The sequence below is a fragment of the Ranitomeya variabilis genome, chromosome 6, assembly GCF_051348905.1.
Source record: "Ranitomeya variabilis isolate aRanVar5 chromosome 6, aRanVar5.hap1, whole genome shotgun sequence".
NCBI lineage: Eukaryota > Metazoa > Chordata > Amphibia > Anura > Dendrobatidae > Ranitomeya > Ranitomeya variabilis.
In genome coordinates this window covers 469,304,050-469,328,372 of record NC_135237.1, presented here as the reverse complement: position 1 = coordinate 469,328,372, position 24,323 = coordinate 469,304,050, and the positions used below count along the sequence as shown (strand labels likewise).

Here is a 24,323-nt window from a genome sequence, read left to right as displayed (position 1 = left end):
GCTGCTGTTCCTCCTCCTCCTCAGCCTCCACATCCTCATTGTTACCCAATCCACACTGAGCAAACGAGATGAGGCTGGGCTGGGTAGAATCTTCCTGCCTCATGTCCTCCTCCATCTCCACCTGGTCCACATTCACAGCTTCATGTTTAATTGTGAGCAGCAACTGTTTAAGTAGGCGCAAAAGCAGGATTGTTGAGCTGACTATGGCATCATCACTGCTCCTGTTCCGTCCAGATGTGTCCGGATCCCAGAATTCCAAGTGGCGGAAGTTCACCGACCTCCATATTGGGACACCCAAGTGATGGGTGTCTCAATATGGAAACTGCTGGTGGTACCAGCCTCTTGCGCAGTAACACCAGCGGAACTGTTGTGAATTCTGCTTTTGGGCTCCCTCCGGTGGTTGTAGGTGGTAATGCAGTTGCCCCTGAGTTGCAGTCCTGGTCAGGTGTATCTGCTGATTGCAGTTCTGACTGGGGTATTTAGGCGTGCAGGATTCATTAGTCCTTGCCAGTTGTCAATTGTTGTTGGGAGGTGTTGGACCTCTGCTTGGTTCCTCCTGCCTTTCTGCCAAATCAGCAGAGATAAGTGTCTGTTTTTTTTTTCCTGTGGCACACATGCTATGTGCTTCACAATTCAGTGCTATTCTTTGTGTTTTCTTGTCCAGCTTAGATTGTGTCAGTATTTTCTCAGTCTTGTTGGATTCTCTGGAGTGGCAGATATACATTCCATGTCTTTAGGTAGATTGTGGAACTTTTTGTATTATCTGCTGTGGATATTTTTGGAAGGGTTTTATTACTGACCGCCTAGTAATCTGTCCTATCCTTTCCTATTTAGCTAGAGTGGCCTCTTTTGCTAAATCCTGTTTTCTACCTGCGTGTGTCTATTCTTCTCCTACTCACAGTCATTATTCGTGGGGGGCTGCCTATCCTTTGGGGGTCTGCTCTGAGGCAAGTTAGCATTCCTATTTCCATCTATAGGGGTATTTAGTCCTCCGGCTCTGTCGAGGTGTCTAGGGTATGTTAGGCACACCCCATGGCTACTTCTAGTTGCGGTGTTAGTTCAGGATTTGCGGTCAGTACAGGTTCCACCGACTCCAGAGAAAGTTTCATGCGGCTCCAAGGTCACCAGATCATAACAGTACAACTGGGTAATAATGAGTTAAATGCATCTCAGAAGAAGGGAAGAAAGGTGTTGAGCCATTTTTTTTTCTGCAGTCTGTTTTGTGTTCTCTTCCCTCTTTATTTATGGGTGGCTGAGGAGTCTTGTGCCAGCATGGATGTTCAGGAATTAGCTTCTCGTGTAGACCAGCTTGCTGCTAGGGTACAGGATATTTCTGATTATATTGTTCAGACTCCTGCTTTAGAGCCGAAGATTCCTACTCCTGATTTGTTTTTTGGTGATAGGTCCAAATTTTTGGGTTTTAAAAACAATTGTAAACTGTTTTTTGCTCTGAGACCGCGATCCTCCAGTGATTCCATTCAGCAGGTTAAAATTGTCATCTCCCTGCTGCGTGGCGATCCACAGGATTGGGCATTTTCCCTGGAATCTGGGAATCCGGCCTTGCTTAATGTAGATTCCTTTTTTCAGGCTTTAGGATTATTATATGATGAACCGAATTCTGTGGATCAAGCGGAGAAAACCTTGTTGGCCCTGTCTCAGGGTCATGAGGCGGCAGAATTGTATTGTCAGAAATTTAGAAAATGGTCTGTGTTGACTAAATGGAATGATGATGCTTTGGCGGCAATTTTCAGAAAGGGTCTTTCTGAATCCGTTAAAGATGTTATGGTGGGGTTTCCCACGCCTTCCAGTCTGAGTGATTCTATGTCTCTGGCCATTCAGATTGATCGGCGTTTGCGGGAGCGTCAAACTGTGCGCGCTGTGGCGTCGTCCTTAGAGCAAAGTCCTGAGCCAATGCAGTGTGATAGGATTTTGTCTAGAACGGAACGACAAGGATTCAGACGTCAGAATAGGTTGTGTTATTATTGTGGCGACGCTTCTCATGTCATTTCAGTCTGCCCTAAGCGGACAAAAAGGATCGCTAGTTCATTTACTATCAGTACTGCACAACTTAAATTTCTGTTATCGGTGTCCTTGATCTGCTCATTGTCATCATTTTCTGTCATGACGATGGGGATTCAGGCGCCGCCTTGAACTTAATGGATTTTGAGTTTGCCAGGCGTTGTGGTTTTCCCTAGCAGCCTTTGCAGAACCCTATTCCTTTAAGGGGGATTGATGCTACACCTTTGGCTAAAAATAAGCCCCAGTTTTGGACACAGGTGACCATGCACATGGCGCCAGCCCATCAGGAAGATTGTCGATTTCTGGTGTTGCATAATTTGCATGATGTTATCGTGCTGGGTTTCCCGTGGTTGCAGGTACATAATCCTGTGTTGGATTGGAAATCTATGTCTATGACTAGTTGGGGTTGTCAGGGGGTTCATAATGATGTTCCTTTGATGTCAATCTCCTCTTCTTCCTCTTCTGAAATTCCAGAGTTTTTGTCTGATTTTCAGGATGTATTCGATGAGCTCAAGTCCACTTCCCTTCCACCGCATAGGGACTGTGATTGTGCTATTGACTTGATTCCAGGCAGTAAGTTTCCTAAGGGCCGACTTTTCAACCTGTCTGTGCCTGAACATACCGCCATGCGGAGTTATGTTAAGGAGTCTTTGGAGAAAGGGCATATTCGGCCATCTTCTTCACCATTGGGAGCAGGTTTTTTTTTTTGTTGCTAAGAAGGATGGATCCTTGAGACCTTGTATTGATTATCGCCTCTTGAATAAGATCACGGTCAAGTTTCAATACCCTTTACCTTTGCTTTCCGATTTGTTTGCTAGGATTAAGGGGGCTAGTTGGTTTACTAAGATTGACCTTCGGGGGGCATATAATCTTGTTCGTATTAAGCAGGGTGATGAATGGAAAACTGCGTTTAATACGCCCGAAGGCCATTTTGAATACCTTGTGATGCCATTCGGGCTCACTAACGCTCCATCGGTTTTTCAATCCTTCATGCATGATATCTTCCGGACTTATATTGATAAATTCTTGATTGTATATTTGGACGATATTTTGATTTTTTCCAATGATTGGAAGTCTCATGTGGAACAGGTCAGGATGGTATTTCAGATCCTTCGTGACAATGCCTTGTTTGTGAAGGGGTCTAAGTGTCTCTTTGGGGTGCAGAAGGTTTCTTTTTTGGGCTTTATTTTTTCTCCCTCATTTATGGAGATAGATCCGGTTAAGGTTCAGGCCATTCATGATTGGATTCAACCCACATCCGTGAAGAGCCTTCAGAAATTTTTGGGTTTTGCAAATTTTTATCGCCGTTTCATTGCTAATTTCTACAGCATGGTTAAACCCTTGACTGATTTGATGAAAAAAGGCACTGATTTGGCGAAATTGGTCCTCTGCGGCTGTCTCTGCCTTTCAGGAGCTTAAACGCCGATTTACTTCTGCTCCGGTGTTGCGCCAACCAGATGTTTCTCTTCCGTTTCAGGTTGAGATTGATGCTTCTGAGATTGGGGCAGGGGCCGTTTTGTCTCAGAGGGATTCTGTTGGTTCTTTGATGAAACCGTGTGCCTTCTTCTCCCGCAAGTTTTCGCCTGCTGAACGCAATTATGATGTCGGCAATCAGGAGTTGTTGGCTATGAAGTGGGCGTTTGAGGAGTTGCGACATTGGCTTGAGGGAGCTAAGCACCGTATTGTGGTCCTGACCGATCATAAGAATTTGATTTACCTCGAGTCTGCCAAACGGCTGAGTCCTAGACAGGCTCGATGGTCCTTGTTTTTTTCCCGTTTTGATTTCGTGGTTTCGTATCTTCCGGGTTCTAAGAATATTAAGGCTGATGCCCTTTCTAGGAGTTTTTTGCCTGATTCTCCTGAGGTCCTTGAACCGGTCGGCATTCTGAAAGAAGGGGTGGTCCTTTCTGCCATTTCCCCTGATTTACGGCGGGTTCTTCAGGAATTTCAGGCTAATAGACCTGACCGCTGTCCTGTGGGGAAATTGTTTGTTCCTGACAGATGGACTAGTAGAGTGATTTCTGAGGTTCACTGTTCCCTTGTTGGCTGGTCATCCTGGTATTTTTGGTACCAGAGATTTGGTTCGTAGGTCCTTCTGGTGGCCTTCGTTGTCACGTGATGTGCGTTCTTTTGTGCAGTCCTGTGGGACTTGTGCGCGGGCCAAGTCTTGTTGTTCCCGTGCTAGTGGGTTACTTTTGCCATTGCCGGTCCCTGAGAGGCCCTGGACGTATATTTCTGATCTTCCGGTTTCCCAGAGGATGTCGGTTATCTGGGTTGTTTGTGACCGGTTTTCTAAGATGGTTCATTTGGTGCCTTTGCCTAAATTGCCTTCCTCTTTAGAGTTGGTTCCGTTGTTTTTTCAGCATGTGGTTCGTTTGCATGGTATTCCGGAGAATATTGTGTCCGACAGAGGTTCCCAGTTTGTTTCTAGGTTTTGGCGGGCCTTTTGTGCTAGGCTGGGCATTGATTTGTCTTTTTCTTCTGCATTTCATCCTCAGACAAATGGCCAGACTGAGCAAACTAATCAGACTTTGGAGACTTATTTGAGATGCTTTGTGTCTGCCGATCAGGATGATTGGGTGGCCTTTTTGCCATTGGCCGAGTTTGCCCTTAATAATCGGGCTAGTTCGGCTACTTTGGTTTCGCCTTTTTTTGTAATTTTGGTTTTCATCCTCGTTTTTCTTCTGGGCAGGTTGAGCCTTCTGACTGTCCTGGTGTGGATTCTGTGGTTGACAGGTTGCAGCAGATTTGGGCTCATGTGGTGGACAATTTGGTGTTGTCTCAGGATGAGGCTCAACGTTTTGCTAACCGTTGTCGGTGTGTTGGTTCCCGGCTTCGGGTTGGGGATTTGGTTTGGTTGTCTTCCCGTCATGTTCCTATGAAGGTCTCTTCCCCTAAGTTTAAGCCTCGGTTTATTGGTCCTTATAGGATTTCTGAGATTATTAATCCGGTGTCTTTTCGATTGGCGCTTCTGGCCTCTTTTGCTATCCATAATGTCTTCCATAGATCTTTATTGCGGAAATATGTGGTGCCCGTTGTTCCCTCTGTTGATCCTCCGGCCCCTGTTTTGGTTGATGGGGATTTGGAGTATGTGGTTGAGAAGATTTTGGATTCTCGTTTTTCGAGGCGGAGGCTTCAGTATCTTGTCAAATGGAAGGGTTATGGCCAGGAGGATAATTCTTGGGTTTTTGCTTCTGATGTCCATACTGCTGATTTGGTTCATGCTTTTCATCTGGCTCGTCCTGATCGGCCTGGGGGCTCTGGTGAGGGTTCGGTGACCCCTCCTCAAGGGGGGGGTACTGTTGTGAATTCTGCTTTTGAGCTCCCTCCGGTGGTTGTAGGTGGTAATGCAGTTGCCCCTGAGTTGCAGTCCTGGTCAGGTGTATCTGCTGATTGCAGTTCTGACTAGGGTATTTAGGCGTGCAGGATTCATTAGTCCTTGCCAGTTGTCAATTGTTGTTGGGAGGTGATGGACCTCTGCTTGGTTCCTCCTGCCTTTCTGCCAAATCAGCAAAGATAAGTGTCTGGTTTTTTTTTCCTGTGGCACACATGCTATGTGCTTCACAATTCAGTGCTATTCTTTGTGTTTTCTTGTTCAGCTTAGATTGTGTCAGTATTTTCTCAGTCTTGTTGGATTCTCTGGAGTGGCAGATATACATTCCATGTCTTTAGGTAGATTGTGGAACTTTTTGTATTATCTGCTGTGGATATTTTTGGAAGGGTTTTAATACTGACCGCCTAGTAATCTGTCCTATCCTTTCCTATTTAGCTAGAGTGGCCTCTTTTGCTAAATCCTGTTTTCTACCTGCGTGTGTCTATTCTTTTCCTACTCACAGTCATTATTCGTGGGGGGCTGCCTATCCTTTGGGGGTCTGCTCTGAGGCAAGGTAGCTTTCCTATTTCCATCTATAGGGGTATTTAGTCCTCCGGCTGTGTCGAGGTGTCTAGGGTATGTTAATTGTAAAAAAGTCTCGCACTCAACTTAAATCTGATAGATTTATTGGTACTAAGGTAGCACTGGAAACGTTTCAGCTCTTATCGAGCTTTCATCAGTCACTACAACATTTGAAAGAAAGAAACTCATAAAATACAATGTGCAAAACAAAAAAACATATAAACCAAAGTATATACAGCTTTCCACAAGAGTTTAACAAAAGCCAGAATCATAATTGTATCATACGTATAGTATTGCAGAGGGTATACACTTATACATTCTCGCTCGATACATTGCGTGATTAATAGAGAAAACACACATACCGTGCTGTGCCTTATAGTGTGTCAGACGTGTCCTTATTTAGAATGCAGATCATGCATGATGCCTAGTGTAGCATAGAGAGAAGATAAAGTTTTATAGTTGTATAATAAGGGTCTCTGATGTTATGACTAAGACTAAGTGGGGTTATACTCACAGTCAATGACTGCTACTAACGATTGTAGAGGTGATTCAATATATGAGGCAAGATGCTTCAGAGCTGTGGGATAATACACGTCTGACACACTATAAGGCACAGCACGGTATGTGTGTTTTCTCTATTAATCACGCAATGTATCGAGCGAGAATGTATAAGTGTATACCCTCTGCAATACTATACTTATGATATAATTATGATTCTGGCTTTTGTTAAACTCTTGTGGAAAGCTGTATATACTTTGGTTTATATGTTTTTTTGTTTTGCACATTGTATTTTATGAGTTTCTTTCTTTCAAATGTTGTAGTGACTGATGAAAGCTCGATAAGAGCTGAAACGTTTCCAGTGCTACCTTAGTACCAATAAATCTATCAGATTTAAGTTGAGTGCGAGACTTTTTTACAATTTACTATACGGCTTGGGAACCTAGTCTCTGCACCAATACATAGCAGTGCACACGGTGTTTATTTATATATCTAGGGTATGTTAGGCACACCCCACGGCTACTTCTAGTTGCGGTGTTAGTTCAGGATTTGTGGTCAGTACAGGTTCCACCGACTCCAGAGAAAGTTTCATGCGGCTCCTAGGTCACCAGATCATAACATGGAACACCGTCGCATCACACACACACACTGTATATGCCGTACGCACCAGACACACACAAACACACACTGTATATTCCGTAAGCACCACACACACACATACACACACTGTATAGGCCATACGCAGCCTCTTCCGTGGTACCACCAGCGAACACGCGGCCGCCGAGATCAGCAGAATGATTCACTGACTGCCACCATCTTTGTACAGGAGGAGCACATGCGCAATGTTAATGAGACTGCTACTATCTGTCTACAAAAAGATGGCGGCAGTCTGATTTATTGCGCCTGTGCGAATTCCACCCAGTGAATCATTCGGATGAACCGAGCGGCAGATGCATGACGTGTCTACAGGCAGAGGAAGTCGGTCACATTAAAGAGGTTTTCCCAGGAACGAAAGTTCATTTTAAAAATTGTCTGTATCTGACCGTGTATGGAGCATACCACATCTCCTGGGCAGGGGAGGAAGCAAAAGACAATACTGACATTACAGCAGAGGCAGTGGCGTAACTACAAAGTTATGGGCCCCGGTGCGAACTTCCAAATGGGGCCCCTCCCCCCTACCTCCGTGACGCCCCCCCACCCCCTTCCCCTAGATACGCCTCGGACTGTTGCAGGAATCTCCTGCACTGCAACATGGTGTTGGGTGCCAGCACAGCCCGCACAGTGGTATATCCAGCACAGCCCGCACAGTGGTATATCCAGCACAGCCCGCACAGTGGTATATCCAGCACAGCCCGCACAGTGGTATATCCAGCACAGCCCGCACAGTGGTATATCCAGCACAGCCCGCACAGTGGTATATACAGCACAGCCCGCACAGTGGTATGTACAGCACAGCCCGCACAGTGGTATGTACAGCACAGCCCGCACAGTGGTATATACAGCACAGCCCGCACAGGGGTAAATACAGCACAGCCCGCACAGGGGTATATACAGCACAGCCCGCACAGGGGTATATACAGCACAGCCCGCACAGGGGTATATACAGCACAGCCCGCACAGGGGTATATACAGCACAGCCCGCACAGGGGTATATAGAGCACAGCCCGCACAGGGGTATATAGAGCACAGCCCGCACAGGGGTATATACAGCAGAGCCCACACAGGGGTATATACAGCAGAGCCCACACAGGGGTATATACAGCAGAGCCCGCACAGGGGTATATGCAGCACAGCCAGCACAGGGGTATATAGAGCACAGCCAGCACAGGGGTATATAGAGCACAGCCCGCACAGGGGTATATAGAGCACAGCCCGCACAGGGGTATATAGAGCACAGCCCGCACAGGGGTATATACAGCAGAGCCCACACAGGGGTATATACAGCACAGCCCACACAGGGGTATATAGAGCACAGCCCGCACAGGGGTATATGCAGCACAGCCAGCACAGGGGTATATAGAGCACAGCCAGCACAGGGGTATATAGAGCACAGCCAGCACAGGGGTATATAGAGCACAGCCCGCACAGGGGTATATACAGCAGAGCCCACACAGGGGTATATACAGCACAGCCCACACAGGGGTATATAGAGCACAGCCCGCACAGGGGTATATGCAGCACAGCCAGCACAGGGGTATATAGAGCACAGCCAGCACAGGGGTATATAGAGCACAGCCAGCACAGGGGTATATAGAGCACAGCCCGCATCTCATCTCATCTCCCCCCCCCCCCCAAAACCCCCCCCAAAACCCCCCCCCGATAATGGCCCCACAGTCCGGTGAAAAAGAAAAAAAAAACTCTCCCCACCTTTCCTTTTGCCCGCGCTGCTCCTGGTGGCTGCAGTCTGCCCAGGACACTGCAGGTGCGCGATGATATGACATCATCGCGCACCCGCAGTGTACTGTCAGAGGCAGAGCGGGGAATGATGGGAGAGGGAGCGTCAGGTCTCCTCCATCATTGCATTGAACTATACCGGTGTCATAGACGCCGGTATAGTTAAATGCGGCGGCGGCGGCGGCGGCGGGAGGAACAGTGCAGCGGCCCACTACTGGCATCGGCTCTTCTGGCATTTGCCAGAAGTGCCCGATGTCCAGCCCGGCCCTGCCCTGACCTGCCGGCCCGGGGCCCCTGACCTGCGGGGCCCGGTCGCAATGGCGACCGCTGCGACCGCGGTCGTTACGCCCCTGAGCAGAGGACCCCAGAAGATTTCTTTTGTCAGGAAAAATGTTTCCTTGACTGTTTTTAAATAAAATATTTTACCTCACAAAATGTGTCCTCTGCGAACTCCTGCTGTGATGTCAGTATTGTCTTTTGCTTCCTCCCCTGCCCAGGAGCTGTGGTATGTTCTTCACACGGTCAGACACAGACAATTTTTAAAATTAACTTTTGTTTTTGGAAAAACCCCTTTAAAAAGTGAATATCAATGCCAACTTGGCTTCACCTAAAAAGTACGCCAATAGGGAGATAGCACATGGAGTAGACAGGTCAAAGAAGAGAGCACAGATGGGAGAAGTCAGCACATGGGGAAAGAGACAGTGGATAGGTGGGTGAGCACATGGGCGGAAAGATTCTCAACACTGCAAAGCCTGCCCTCATTGTGACATTACCGCCTCCCGATGCCATAACATCGGGCCTCCATCTAGTGCTGTATTTCCCAAACTCCAGTCCTCACGGACCCCACGGGTGATGTTTTCAGGATTTCCATAGTGTTGCATAGGTGAGACAATTCCTGATGCCTTGGTGATACTTCCACAATACTAAGGAAATCCTGAAAACATGACCCGTGGGGTCCGTGAGGACTGGAGTTTCGGAAAACACTGATCTAGTGTAACAAAGGTGAAACTATCCATTAAGTCGCTATTAAAAGTGGATTTAAGAGTTTTAATTGCTGAAAGTTGAAGACTGAAGATTTGGTTCAATTTTGTACCTAACCCCTGAGAAGTGGAATTTGGGGAGCAAAGGTAAATCATCAGTGGATTTACTATGGAGATGTATTTGACAAAATAGGAAGGAGATAGACACAAAACAAATAAGAGTATTGTATTGTGGAGGGTTTTGCATGGCAGCCTAGTTATGTTGTCTCCCTCATTAGTGAAGGGTAATTCAGGATGTTTAAAGAAAATCAATACTAGGTAAAACAAACATCATTTGTTTAATTATCAACCAGAACAACCTGACAAATCTGATCAATGAAATAAATTGCATGACATTAATGAGACAAGAGATACAATGCCATAACACATGGAGCCTCACATACAAATATCACACTCATAGCTACCGGAATATGACATACCAATCAATCCCTTCTTCAAAATGAGTATGATATATACACAGGGATGGGTGAATTACAATGGTGCTCAAAGCTAAAATGCATGACAGAAAAATGATGCACACATAATGTCACAGTACAAGGATAATACAAAAGGTAGAGTCACAAAAACGGGCAAATGCACACATCAGGGATAACCATTAGCTTTCATAGTAATACATAAACTAGGAACCGCATTTAAATCCCCATGCCTCAAGGAAATTCACAGTTAAACTGAGATAACATAGTCCAAGTATCAATCAAACAATTATTTTACTATAAAACACTGTACATGCAGGGTACCAAAAAATATAGCTTTTATTAGTCACTTTAATTTTTGCTTTAAGTATTATTATTAAATAACTAGAACCACCACTACCACATCTTTATAGCAAAAATCACAATAAGGGGGACAATACCTCACCCTATTGAACCTCAGCACATCTCTACCTTGCCACGGAGGTTGGCACCCTACAATTGCGAAAATGGCGCCCCTGCTCACCGACGGCTGATCCTCCTAGCCCTATTAGGCCCCAGTTTTAGGAAAGGGCAAGCAAATTTACCAATATATCAAATGTGTACTATATTAACTATTAATGGTGTCACACTATTATTTCAACAAATAAAGTACAAAGTGCATATTGATACAACAATTTATGTGTTAATCCCATGCACCTTTAAGATATGGATTATAATGCTGGGATGTTCACAGAATATACAGCTCTGGCAAAAATTAAGAGACCACCACATGAAAATCCCTGTCATGGGCAGCCCAATCTCCAGACCTGAATGCCATTGAAAACCTCTGGAATGTAATCAAGAGGAAGATAGATAGTCACAAGCCATCAAACAAAGAAGAACTGCTTACATTTTTGTGCCAGGAGCAGTGTGAAAGCCTGGTGGAAAGCATGCCAAGACGCATGAAAGCTGTGATTAAAAATCATGGTTATTCCACAAAATATTGATTTCTGAACTCTTCCTGAGTTAAAACATTAGTATTGTAATTTCTAACTGATTATGAACTTGTTTTCTTTGCATTATTTGAGGTCTGAAAGAACTGTTTTTGTTTTTTTTTATTTTGATCATTTCTCCTTTTCAGAAAAAAAATACAAAATTTATTGCTTGGAAATTCGGAGACATGTTGTCAGAAGTTTATAGAATAAATGAGTAATTTACATTTTACTCAAAAATATACCTATAAAGAGAAAAATTAATTTTTGCCAGAGCTGTATATAAAAAGTACAGCAGCGCTTACATTCAGCCAGTAGTAGTTTGACTAAAAAAGGGATTTGATAGTGAGAGATTAGTTGTAATCAACACATATCACTAGATAAGACCTAGATCGGTCCTACCAAAAATATATTAAAAAAAGGCAAATGTAATATAATGAATTTATTATTCCATAATCAATGAACATGATAACTAATAAAAAAAATAAAAGTACAATAGACAATTAAAAACACAAAATATAAAAATTAGGGGAAAAGGGTGTGCCTGATGAAATTAATACATTATAAGAAAAGGGTATAATATGCATGGATTGCAATACAATTACATATATATATATATATATATATATATATATATATATATATATATATATATATATATATATATATATATATATATATTATAGTGCATCATTTATAGACCAGGAAATCAACTTATTGATCTCAAATGTAGACCCTCAGCTGACTGAGAAGTGCCAAGTGCTCACAGATGTCTCAAAAGATTATTACATCAATAAACCAAAAAATGCTTTGTGCATTAATCAATATATACGGTACATACATTGAAGTAATATCACAGAAGAAAGTATATAGTATATGTAAAATAAGAAAGTTAGAAGTAGCACCAGCTGAGACCAAGCATAATAGCAGCTACAATAAATCCTGATTACCTCATCATAGATAGTAAAATCCTGATGCAGCAATAGTCAATGTATTTCCATAATTACCAACCAAAATGCCACACCACTAAATTCTCTCACACCACTCCAACACGTCGCTTCAGTCCTGACAGCAAGTATTATATATACAATTTAAAGTACATTAACACCATTGGAAATCACTGTATACCATAATCAAAAATTGGTCATGGACAAAAATCTTATTACCATAAACACTTAAAGCTTATTACCCTATCCCAAGGGTGAGGAACCTCAGGCCCTTTTATCCGGCCCCCGGGCAGATTCTTAGGGACTGATTGGGCTGACAGTTGTATTTTGATGGCCGCCGGCCCTCTACTGAACACTGAGGAGCGTGCAAAGGAAGATTACATCCTGACGCGTCAGGATGTACTTTGTGGGCAGTGTTATCGTGCAATTTGTATGGCCCCCGAAGAATGGTATAAATATCCAGATGGCTCCTGACAGAAAAAAGGTTCCCTACCCCCGCCCTAACCACTCGACGCGTTTCCCCTTTTCTGAGGTTCATCAGGAGTAATAAGTAAGGAAACTAGCAAAGAAAAAATGTACTTAGTTGACAGTTGTCCTCATGTCTCACAAAATCGTATGATTTGTTTGGATAACCTATAGTAAGGTCCTGAGTGCACAAGGTTCATTGCCTTGATGATGATGTGCCAAGAGCATTAGACACTGGCCCATTTACCGATCTAAGACCAAAGAGCACAAAAATGTGTCCAGGTTAGATATTTTCATCAAATTAGTTACGGCTAATCTTAAAAAATTAGGTTCCAAGATTAAAAGAAAAAGCTCTAATCTACGCCCATTACAGAAAAAAGCGTTGGATGCATTATCTGAAAATGATAAATTCATTTTCAAGGAAACTGATAAAGGTGGCAACTTAGTAGTTATGGATCACTTAACATACAAAGACATGTGCTTAAAGATCTTAACCGACAAATTAACTTATGACACATTGCATAGGGATCCTACTGACACCTTTAATGCCGATCTGAACTCCTTGCTCACCTCCGCTCTGGATTCCAGACTTATTTCTAAAAACTAGAGGTATTTTATGTTCCAGAAGACTCACAATCCCAGTGTCGTATGCTTTACCCAAGATACCCAAGGGGCTTATCCCATTAAAAGCCATCCCAAAGTCTCAGGCAATGACTCCATTACACAGAATTGTGGGATTTATTTTGACAAGGTACTAAGACAATTCATACATCATTACCATCTTATATACGTGACACTTCTGACCTTCTGTTAAAATTGGAAGATCTCATAATAGGTGATAATATACAACTAGAATCAATTCACATAGAAGCTTTGTATTAATTTTATTTGTTACTTGTGATGAACCTTAGAAAAGGGAATATGTGCAAGTGGTTAGGGTAATAAGCATTGAGTGTTTATCGTAATAAGCTTTTTGTCCATGATCAATTCTTTTCATTTAAAAAAAATAAAGTGATTAATAAAAACCATATTTTATGGTTTCCTGTAAGTACAGTGTTTTACTGTGAAATAAATCCCCATGATTTCTTCAATCATTTATAGTCATCACTAACTGCACTTTATCTCTGTAGAGATGCCCCCAACCCAGCCATTTTGGGTACCTGGCCCCATAGCAGCTGCTATACCTGGTATTTTGTTAGTGAAATTAATGGCAATATATCTTTATTATAGTTATCCATATACTATGTGTTTGCTTTGGTCTATAAAAAAAATTAGTCCTAGCCCTCATGAGTGTAGAAAGACGCTTTCAATTTTAGTTATGATTAAATATGCCAATTACCTCTTCAGAGAAGAAGAGGACTTGAACTCTAGTGCCACCTACTGGAAACAGCTAAAAGTCAATATTGACCCTTTAACGAGCCTTGCCATATGATGTAGGATCAAGGTTCATTAAAGGGTCGATATTGACTTTTAGGAACCCTACTTCCAATAGCTGACCCTAGAGTTCAAGTCATCTTCCTCTGTGAAGAGGCACTTTGCACATTTAATTTCCCAGAGGAGTATTGCAGGGCTTATAAGCCTCCTTACACTGGAATGTCGGGAATGTCACCCTCCATAAGGAGAAATGTTACCCCTTAAATCTAAGTATTATTATTGAATGTAAAGAGAATATGCTATAGGGGATAAAGACATGACAGATGCTTGTATACGCTGGTACACCAGTATTATAAAAGACATCTAGTAAGGTGGAAGCCTTGTTACAGATTTTGTTTTAGGGCCTAGGAGGTCTAAGTAGCCCCCATAATGGGATTACACAATGCATACTGTATGTATTATATGAGAGGAGAAATTCTGACAACAAACGTACTTTGTTTAGGTAATTCTTTTAGCGTTTAATATAGTTGTAGAATAATTAAAGTTGCATGCAATTCATGGATATAAGTGATCATGCAGACAATACCTTGTAGTTTTTGTTGATTCTTGCTTATAAATATCAATGATATTCTCAACAAGCAGATTTCTTTGTAATCCATAGACCCCATGTCGATCTAAAACCACTTCATGCCGGCAGGACGGACAGCGGAAGCGACCTCCCGTTGCTACAGTATTTCCTCCTCTGGTTGGTAAATATGGATTGGAGGCCTGTTATAGAAGAAGTGTAACACATGTCATGTGGATAGATACAATCTCCGTGTCTGCAGAGTTAGATCGGCAAGATGAAATGCCGGGCAGCCTGCACATGTGTGTAATTCTGTAGACCCAAAGTAATTAATGATGAGAATGTGATGCGCTATCATTAGTCCTTACTACAGTATATTTAGTAACGCCGAGGACAAAGCTATTCTCTAATAACTGGGAACGGATGAATAAATACCAGGAGAGTTCAGCAACTTAGAAACTACCATAACAAACACCTTTTGGTATCTAACCTTTGCCCAAAAGCTCCTTCAACATCTAATAATGACTTGACCCAAGAACTGTGTCTTAGAGAAGAAAGTGTTGGACTTTGTTCTTTGTGGTTATGATTCCTCCCATGGAGAATGTCTCCATTGCTTAAAGGGGCTTTCTGGTTTTGCAAGAAATCTCTGTCCTCTAGATGCAGTTTATTATTTTAAAAAATGGCTTTCCTCACCTTCATAGGGTTCAGCGCTGAGTCTCCGCCGCTGATTCTGGTGTTTGTTATTGTGTGTAGCGATGGGTAGAGATGAGCGAACTTATTCGGAAAACGGGCGCCGTATTATATGTGCCATATTTTGTGCCGAATTTATGTTTAACCATCATTTTCCGAACTTTTTTGCTCATACAAGTAGAGATGAGTAGATATGTTCGGAAAAGATGGCCAAACATAAATTCGGCACAAATATGGCCCATTTGGATTCGGCGACCGTTTTCCGAATAAGTTTGCTCATCTCTAGCGATGACGTCCCTTTGACAATGTTGCAGCCAATCACTGAGCTCAGTGGCTCTGAGCCACGTGTGCCGTCAGCTTAGGCAGAGAAGCTTGGCATAGTTATTGGCTACAATACGATAGGTATAAAATCAGCGCAGCAGATAATAACAGACACTGGGACATGGCGAAGACTCAGCTCTGGATTTGGGCAGGGTGATTTTTTAAAAACTTTAGCTAAGAGACAAAGGTTTTCCGGAACCACAAAGCCCGTTTAAGATACAGACAGAGTTCAAGGTGATGAGGTTGAGGACATTTTCTATGGCCATTTTACATCTTTATCCATATTAGTAAAACTGTAATATTAAGTAACAAATTATATGTAACAGTTTTTTTCTTTACAAAATTTTCAATAAAAATGATTGAATCATAAAATGACCTGCCTCTGCCTCCTGTGCGAATATGAAAGGCTCTTGTGTATCAAGAGTTTTCTTACACTTCAGATTTTCATCATTCTACTTAATTTATTATATATTATTTGTCTCAAGGACTTCTGGCAATGGAATAGAAAGTTCTCATTAAAATCAGAACTTACTGTAAAATATCTAACAAACAGGACCGTGAAGCCTATATCAGCCATCGGCAGCAGAGTAATAACACTTTATGATGGTTTTATTTCACATCTTAGTTTTTATAGATTCATATAAATATACAGTATATTTGGTCAGTAAGACAACTCTTATCTCCTGACACCCCATTAATCAAAGAAGGTACAAATCCCATGAAGAATTTCCACTTGCTGAAAGCCATTAGCTAACTATATGTTTCTTAACGGAAGTAGTATAGCACCATGTATGACCAAATATAAGGCTTTATAGGCTACACAGTAAACATATAGAGAAAAGGAGCTTGACAATCAAGCTACATATAGAAAAATATTAGTTGGTACATTTATTTTTATAGTTTAGCTTGGGGTCATCGTTCATTTTTGTGGTGTTACATTCAGGGATCCTTGTGTAGGACATGAAAATATTAGCTGCACAAAACTCAATTTTTCTCAAGGATTAATAAAGATGAATGTGTTATAGTGATGTCCAGTCACTAGGGTATTTTCACATGCATTTTTTAATCCATGGGAACCTATATATTCCCTAGATTAGCATGGCAAAACTTTAGGCACCATACCATGTTCAGCCATTGCTTCTGGATGTAGTCTGTAGAATACTATTTTAAATATTAGTGAAATTCAATTTTTGCCAAAATATAATTGAGAAAGAATGTTGAGGGCAAACCAGTCAACTGCCTCATCCATCAATGCAAAGGTTTTCTCACTCACATGGCCTATTATAAGCAAGTACTTAATGGAGAATATACCAGCGTTATTGTTATACCAATGGGGCACAGTGGTAATACCCAACAACTTGGCTGCTACTTGACCATTCATATTAAAGTCTGAGGTTACAAATAAATGAGGTCGCATTTTAATTTGCAAGTGACTGTGACCTTGACCCGACAGTCCACGGAAATCAAACCCTAAAGGATTTCTGTGTGACTCCCTTTCATTATCATTAAATTACATTCACACATCAGTAAAGAATGCCCATGTGCTGCCCAATTTTTTAACAGACAGCACTGGGGCCCATTCAATTTCATGGATTTATTCACACATTCTTGAGACTTATAGATTCAAGTGTGAGATCCGTGAAGCTCAGAGCAGCTCCTCTTTTGAGGATCAAAATAAGACATACATAATTGGTCTATATGCTGTCCGATAAAAAAAACGACAGCACACCAACACTATACACAGATGTGTGAATGTAGCCTTACTTGCAGGTATGCCTGTAGGACAAGGCAATCTGATGTTGCATGGGCATAAGTTGTCATGTTACTATAGGATGGGTTCAGAGGATTTTCTGAAAAATTATCTGTTTTTCATACAGAAAAAAATGAATGATATTTCATCCATATAGTGTGCTGCATGCCATCCATATGTCCGTTTTTGACATCCGTATTGCATCTGTTTATATACATCAATAATGAAAAATTATAGAACGCCAAATACAGTTTCTTATGTTAATCGTTGCAATGGATCCGTTAAAAACGGAGGTCGTATGTAGAGCGTGCGTTTGCCACCTGTTATTTTCTCACCCATTGAGGTTTATATCTCATCTGAAAAACAGAATACACTTGTACGCTTTGAGATTTTTTTTCACATATGGTTCATGCGAAAAAATTCGCATTTGTTCTAGCCCATTGAATAACATTGCGGCATGTTCTGTCCATATGTTGTTTTAAATACAGACACTATGTAAAGCTGATAGAGATAATATATAGCCTATAGGTCTATGTCAGTCTTCATAAATCAGTTCTTTATAATGTTTGTCTAATAATCTTAAGGATCTATAAAATGCTGTTTTTGATTCATTTTTGTTTAGGCAAAACAAGGAATTGAAAAGGTTCAGGCCTAGTACATATCATAAAATTACAAATTTTCCGCAGTGTAGAGTTTTCAGTTTTTAAAACTATGCTTTTTAATGTAAACTGTGATAAAATACAGCAAGCCTTTTTTTGTTAGTGCAGTTTTGCTGTAGTCCTTCCCCATTGACATCATTTGACATCATTTGAAAAAAACAAGAGAATTAAAAAAAAATGTATGAATAAAAACAATTACATCTTTTAAATGGGGTATCATGATTTTGGTGCTAGGGTGTAATTTAAAAAAAAAAAATTACTTTAAATTCTTTCTTGACGGAGAACCAATAATGCCAATATTGCAAAATTTGCTGCACCGTAACTGTAGATGTCAATATGATCAAACGCTTCATAGTTTAATAACACAATATTAATTTTGGCAAGAGAAAAATTGCACTGCCTTAATAAAGCCCTACATATATTCTAACTCAAAGAAATATGAAAACCATTATTCTGTGTAAGCCTTTTTTAATACATTATGTACTTAATAAAGTAATTAGCATTTTTTAAATACATGATTGATGTGTTACTAATGTTCTTCAGTGTCCTTGAGTTTAGCATGAATTGTTGATTTTGAATCCAACATAATACTACCATTTTCTTACATACTGTATATTTTGCTGTCATACTTTACTTTTACGTCATGTGTCTTACCTGAAATATATCGCTGGCACACTTCCTGCACAGATTATGCTGACAAGGAAGGATTACCACTGGTTTGGAAAACATTTCTAAACATATCGGACAAATAAGTTGCTTCTCCAAGTTATCCATAGTTTGCTGCTCTTTGCTCAAGGACTGGAAAGACAGAGAGGAGCTCATCTCCTAGCTATTCCAAGGAGAGTAAACTTTAAGAGAAATATGTTGTGCTGTCAGTTTCCGACTTCGTTCCCTTCAAATAATTCCTGGACTCGTGTGATCAAATGTCCTATGGGTTTCCTCAGCAGGATGACATTGTTTAAAGGATCATTAGAAGAGCCCTCAAGCTGTTTTTAGTAGCTCTCTGTCACATGTTGCCATACTGCTCTGCCCATATATGAAAGTGACAGAGGGATAGATTCAGACAGGTGACGAATCCCAGGGATGTCTGCTCCACATTCCACCCTGTGGGAATAGGGAGGGCCTGAGCAAGTGGGCAGAGGGACATCTGGAGAGGAATGACAGCTGTCACTAAATGTGTCTTCGGACCAAGCGGTGTTGTGGTAAACTGTTTCTAAATGCAGAACTTCATATCCCTCAATGTAATTCTGCAATTAATATAAACTGCTTATTCAACATTAGATAGTAGTCCATCTCGCCTGACTGTGGAAAGCATTCAATGCAGGAAAGGCATTTGTTCACAGTTATAGCGACATGTATACTGCTGTTCTAGCTAAAGCCATATATAAAAAATCTAAAAGAGAAAAGAGGCAGCACTCCATAGTCCAATATTCAAAGGTTTATTGACCCATCATGCCAGGGCGATGTTTCATTCCCAGTATGGAACTTTTTCAACTTTTTCATATATTGTACAAGACACAGCCATGACATTTAAGCTACTGCTAAGTGAAGCAAATAATATTCAGGAGATTGTCCGTTCTATAAAGCAAAGTCTGCAGGCACTCTATGTGACTGCAGATTTGTTACAGTATGCGATACGCACAGTGTCATGATTCCCTGTATTTCCGTGTGAGTCGGCAGTCACGTGACCATATATATGCGATTCTTTAGAATAGAAGAAAATTAATAGAAGCCCAGGAGTCTAATAGGTATAGTTTGCAGGTATGCAAATTGTAGCCTCCTTTTTGGAACACAGGGGATTCGTGATAGTGTGCTCATCACACACTGTCATGTTTCAGCTGGTTCAGTTATGTAAAGTGACTGCAGACTTTGCTTCTTAGACTAGACAGCCGCTTTAATAACCTCATTATAATTGAGCCTGTCAAACACCATGATATATTAAGCAGCAAGTGAGCAGTCAGTTCTTCAAGTTAATGTGTTGAAAGTCAGTAAAATGGGCGGTTAGAAAGAACTGAGTGTCTTTTACAAGGGGTAAATCGTGAAGATTAGAAAACTGGGTCAGAACACCTCCAAAATAGTAGGTTTTGTGATGTGTTACTTGTTTGCAGTAGTTAGTACATGAGTTTACACAATCATTTGGACTGGCCATGTCCTTGACTTATTCTGCCACCATGTCCATGGCTCTTCATGAGTCTTATTTTAAACTTATCTCTAGGTGGTATTATTCACCGTCTCGCTTAGAATTTATTAATCCTTCCAATTCCCCTCTCTGCTGGAGGGATTGTGGACATCATGGTAGCCGTTCCCATTTGTTTTGGTTTTGTCCACGTATTAGACCTTTTTGGGATGAAATCTCTTCTCTTATTTTTGTTACATTAAAACGTTCGGATTTTTCTCTGTCTCCTCAGTTGGCCCTGCTTTCGTTGAATGCAGATCAATTGACTCCACCTTTTAGGAAACTTGTTATACATCTGCTTTTAGTTTCTAAGAATACTATTGCTTTTTTTTGGAAATCTTCTAAAATACCCTGTTCACAAGAAATTATTGACAAACTGGTTTTGCATAAATCCTATGAACAAAAATTGGCATTACTGAATGGCTGCTTTCCTTCCTTTTTGAAAAAATGGTCTCGCTGGCTGGAAATATTTCCATAAGAATTTACTGTATTTATTGTTTTGTTATTTTATTCTATTTTTACTTTTATGCTTCATGAATGTTTCATGCCATTGCATTTATGTTAACCTTGCTTTCTCTATGTCTTGTTCTGGTTGAAAATGTTAATAAAATTGGTTGGAAAAACACAATAGTTTGGAATACAAATATGCTGGCTTTGTAAAATTTTCCCCAAAAATTTAATTTATAGCCCATAAAGTTGTGTAATTATCAATCCTGAAAAGCTTGTAGTTATTTTGAAAATATATAATGGGAAGAGGAGAGAAAGAGAGATAACCTCCCTGACCATAAGAGCTTAAAAGTCTATAGAACAGAGAGAGAGTATCCCGCTGATCATGAGAGCTTACATTCCACAGGAGAGAGAATACCCCGCTGATCATGAGATCTTACATTCTACAGGAGAGAGAATACCCCGCTGATCATGAGAGCTCACATTATACGGGAGAGGGAATACCCCGTTGACCATAAGAGCTTATGTGAGAGAGGGCCAGGGCCGTAGTCGTGGCTGAGAGTATCTGCTTATCTGTGCCCTGGACTCCTGCCACATGGAAACAATGTCCCCTTTTAGCGTACCTTCAGCTGCATCATCTGCACTGTCAGGCTCCCATCTGAGTGGCCGAAGTTCTGCTGCTGATATTGTTGCACAAATAGAGACAGAGTTCACATTCAACTTAAAACAGGTAACTTTACTGGTTTCTTCTCTCAGCACATCCATGTCTTTTGCAACATCAACATTAGGTTCCACAGAGCATATTTCCGTTGCCTTATTAGTTACAGCATCAACATAAGGTTCCACACTGCACATTTCCTTCATTTTCCCTGTGCTTTTCAATGTGTTCCTGGAACGTGCCGTCCCTCTCGGTATAGCAGCATCCTCCATGTCCAGCCTGACTACCTTTAAGATGACATAAGGGCATCAGCCCAATTAGCAAGCTGCCACATTTTTGGAGCGACCTGCGGTACTGTCCTTCTGTGACTCTTGCTGTAACTCGTGCTCTCAATACCACTGTCACTGCTTCTCGCACTGCTGCTGTCACTGCTCTTTGCACTGCTGCTGTCACTACTTCTTGCACTGCTGCTGTTACTGCTGCACTTCTGACCCGCTGATAGTGGGTCGGCTTGGCTTCCCTCTTGGAACGTTACGGGGCCCACTATGTTGCCCCGGGCTTTCAGGCCCTACGGGACTGCCTGGGCTCTATGGACCTCCTGGCCTGTCTCAGCTCCCAAGCTCCACTGACTACTGAAACAGGAAATTCCCTTTCTTACCCACAGCAGGCCCCTCCTAGATTATCTATATGCTCTACCCTGTATGCTAATGTGTCCCCATCTAGTGGACTATCTAAGTACTGCACTTTCCCTACCTGTACAATAGAAAACATATACATATAGCAGCATGCCGGGACATGACAATATATATACATTGCATTAACTAGAAAAAGGGGGGGGGGTTACAAGACAGTCCTAATACACCCCTTACACTTACACACTATGGAAGAAAGAGACTTACCCAGTGACTTTGGAGATGGAAAATGACTAAGCCATACAAACTATGCTTTGTTCAGAACCTCTGATCTGTGAAGGCCGAGGTGGTGACCACCACTGTACAAAGTATGATAATCCATAAGATGTTGTAGCTGCAAGGCATTGTGATGAGGCCAGTGTGGCAACATAAAACAATGTTAACCCATTCTGTGATGCTTCAGCAGTGAAGAAAATAGTACCAGGCAACTTTTTATGTTATTTTTTACTCGAATTACAAATCGAATCTCAAAGTGTTTACATTCCAATTCCAGGAAATTGGTCTCAAACTTAACCCCCTGTAGATCAATCTGCTCATCTCTTGTTAGTACCTATCAAAAGAGGTCCATGGAAGGACATCTGGTTAACTTACGATAATGTCATGGAAACCTATCGATTAATTAATGATCCACATGGGGAGTAAAGTCTAGTCTTTCTGGCCCTGTTACACAAAATAGCTAAAAACATAATGGAGTTCACCATTTATACACTGTTTAACCCTGTAAAGGGGTTTTCTGATGCTAATACCCTGTTTGTGCAAATATCATAAATATACTGTATATCTTTAACCCATAAATAGTTTAATAATTTGCTTTATTATAAAATTCCATACCATTCTCCCTATACAGTTATACCCTAAATCTGGTATTTTCTTCTGTACTTCCTGTTTCGTTTTAAGGAAGTCTTAAATCAATCACTCTCCCTTCCCCTGAAAAAGAACGTCATCATGGAATGGCACTACTGTTACTTACCACAGACTTGTCACTGCTATCTGCTTAGGATGTTCTGTTTTACCGGAGATAATCAAGATGTGACTGCTGTTTCAGTGTCCACCGCCAAACTTCATCTGTGCCCACTGCTTGTATCTTCAGTGCCCCCACACTTCTGTCCCCACTGCCTGCATCTTTAGTGGCCACCACCACAGTCACTGCTTCTAACACTGCCATTTTTGTTCCCTAAAATGAAATGTCATCAAGGTGCAGTGATTAAAGCAAGGTTAGTGACCACAGTGCCTCCACTTGATGACAATTCTTTTAAGAGTGGTGATAGAAGCTTTGTGGCAGTGCTGCTGTCACTCACCTTGCTTCCATCACTGTCCCAGGATGACGATCCATTTGAGGGCAGTGATAGAAGCTGTGGGGCAGTGCTGGTGTTACTCACCCTGCATCTATCACCATGATGATGTCTCATTTCAAGGAAAGAGGTGGTGGATACAGAATCAAAGACAGTGGTGGCGACCATTGAAGATGTGGGAGGCATAGACAGCAGTGGTTAGGACTTAAAGATAGATATGTATAAAGAGTATTATAGGTATTGGACAACCCCTTTATACATAATAATATCAGCTACTTGCACTTCCCCTGCTCCAGTACCAACTCTCTGCTGCTCTGATGATTGTTCACTGGCTGAGCAGTGATCCAAAGACTACACATGACTGCTGCAGCCTAACACTGGGCTCAGCAACTCGTGTCGTCAATATTGGCATCACCAATGAGTCTGGTGATTGTCAGCAGGGGTCACGAGTTGTAATTGTGATAGCACTGCTGCTGCCTGTAAGAAAACACTAGGGCATCAGCAGATACCTGACACTGCAGCAGGGGAGGGTGGGTACAACTGATTTTAACCCCTTCATAACCCAGCCTATTTTGATCTTAATGACCTGGCCATTTTTTGCAATTTTGACCAGTGTCCCTTTATGAGGTAATAACTCAGGAACGCTTCAACGGATCCTAGCAATTCTGAGAATGTTTTTTCGTGACATATTGGGCTTCATGGGAGTGGTTAATTTAGGTCAATAATATTTGTGTTTATTTGTGAAAAAATTGGAAATTTGGTGAACATTTTAAAAATTTAGCAATTATCAAATTTTTATTTTTTCTTCTGTTAAACCAGAGAGTTATGTGACACAAAATAGTTAATAACTAATATTTTCCACATGTCTACTTTACATCAGCACAATTTTGGAATCAAATTTTTTTTTCGTTAGGAAGTAATAAGGGTTAAAAGTTGACGAGCGAATTCTCATTTTTACAACAAAATTTACAAAACCACTTTTTTAGGGACCACCTCACATTTGAAGTCAGTTTGAGGGGTCTATATGGCTGAAAATACCCCAAAAAACCACAATCAA

At 41.5% G+C, this 24,323-nt stretch overlaps 1 protein-coding gene and 1 long non-coding RNA gene across 4 annotated transcripts in view; both read right to left on the bottom strand.

The window, feature by feature from the left end:
• The window catches only part of TRIM55 (tripartite motif containing 55), a 273,771-nt gene extending 254,816 nt beyond the window's left edge, over positions 1–18,955 (bottom strand). For all 3 annotated transcript variants that reach the window (XM_077270601.1, XM_077270600.1, XM_077270602.1), the window contains exons 1-2: positions 18,656–18,955; positions 14,603–14,784 (exon numbers count right to left, since the gene is read on the bottom strand). In XM_077270601.1, the coding sequence (XP_077126716.1) occupies positions 14,603–14,784; positions 18,656–18,823 (350 nt within the window). In that variant the 5' untranslated portion in view covers positions 18,824–18,955. The remainder of the gene's footprint in view (positions 1–14,602; positions 14,785–18,655) is intronic.
• LOC143781291 (uncharacterized) lies at positions 5,989–6,485 on the bottom strand. The gene is made up of 2 exons (XR_013216647.1): positions 6,277–6,485; positions 5,989–6,075 (listed from the first exon to the last, which is right to left on the bottom strand). It is a non-coding gene; the product is annotated as an uncharacterized LOC143781291 (long non-coding RNA).
• Positions 18,956–24,323: the final 5,368 nt, after the last annotated feature.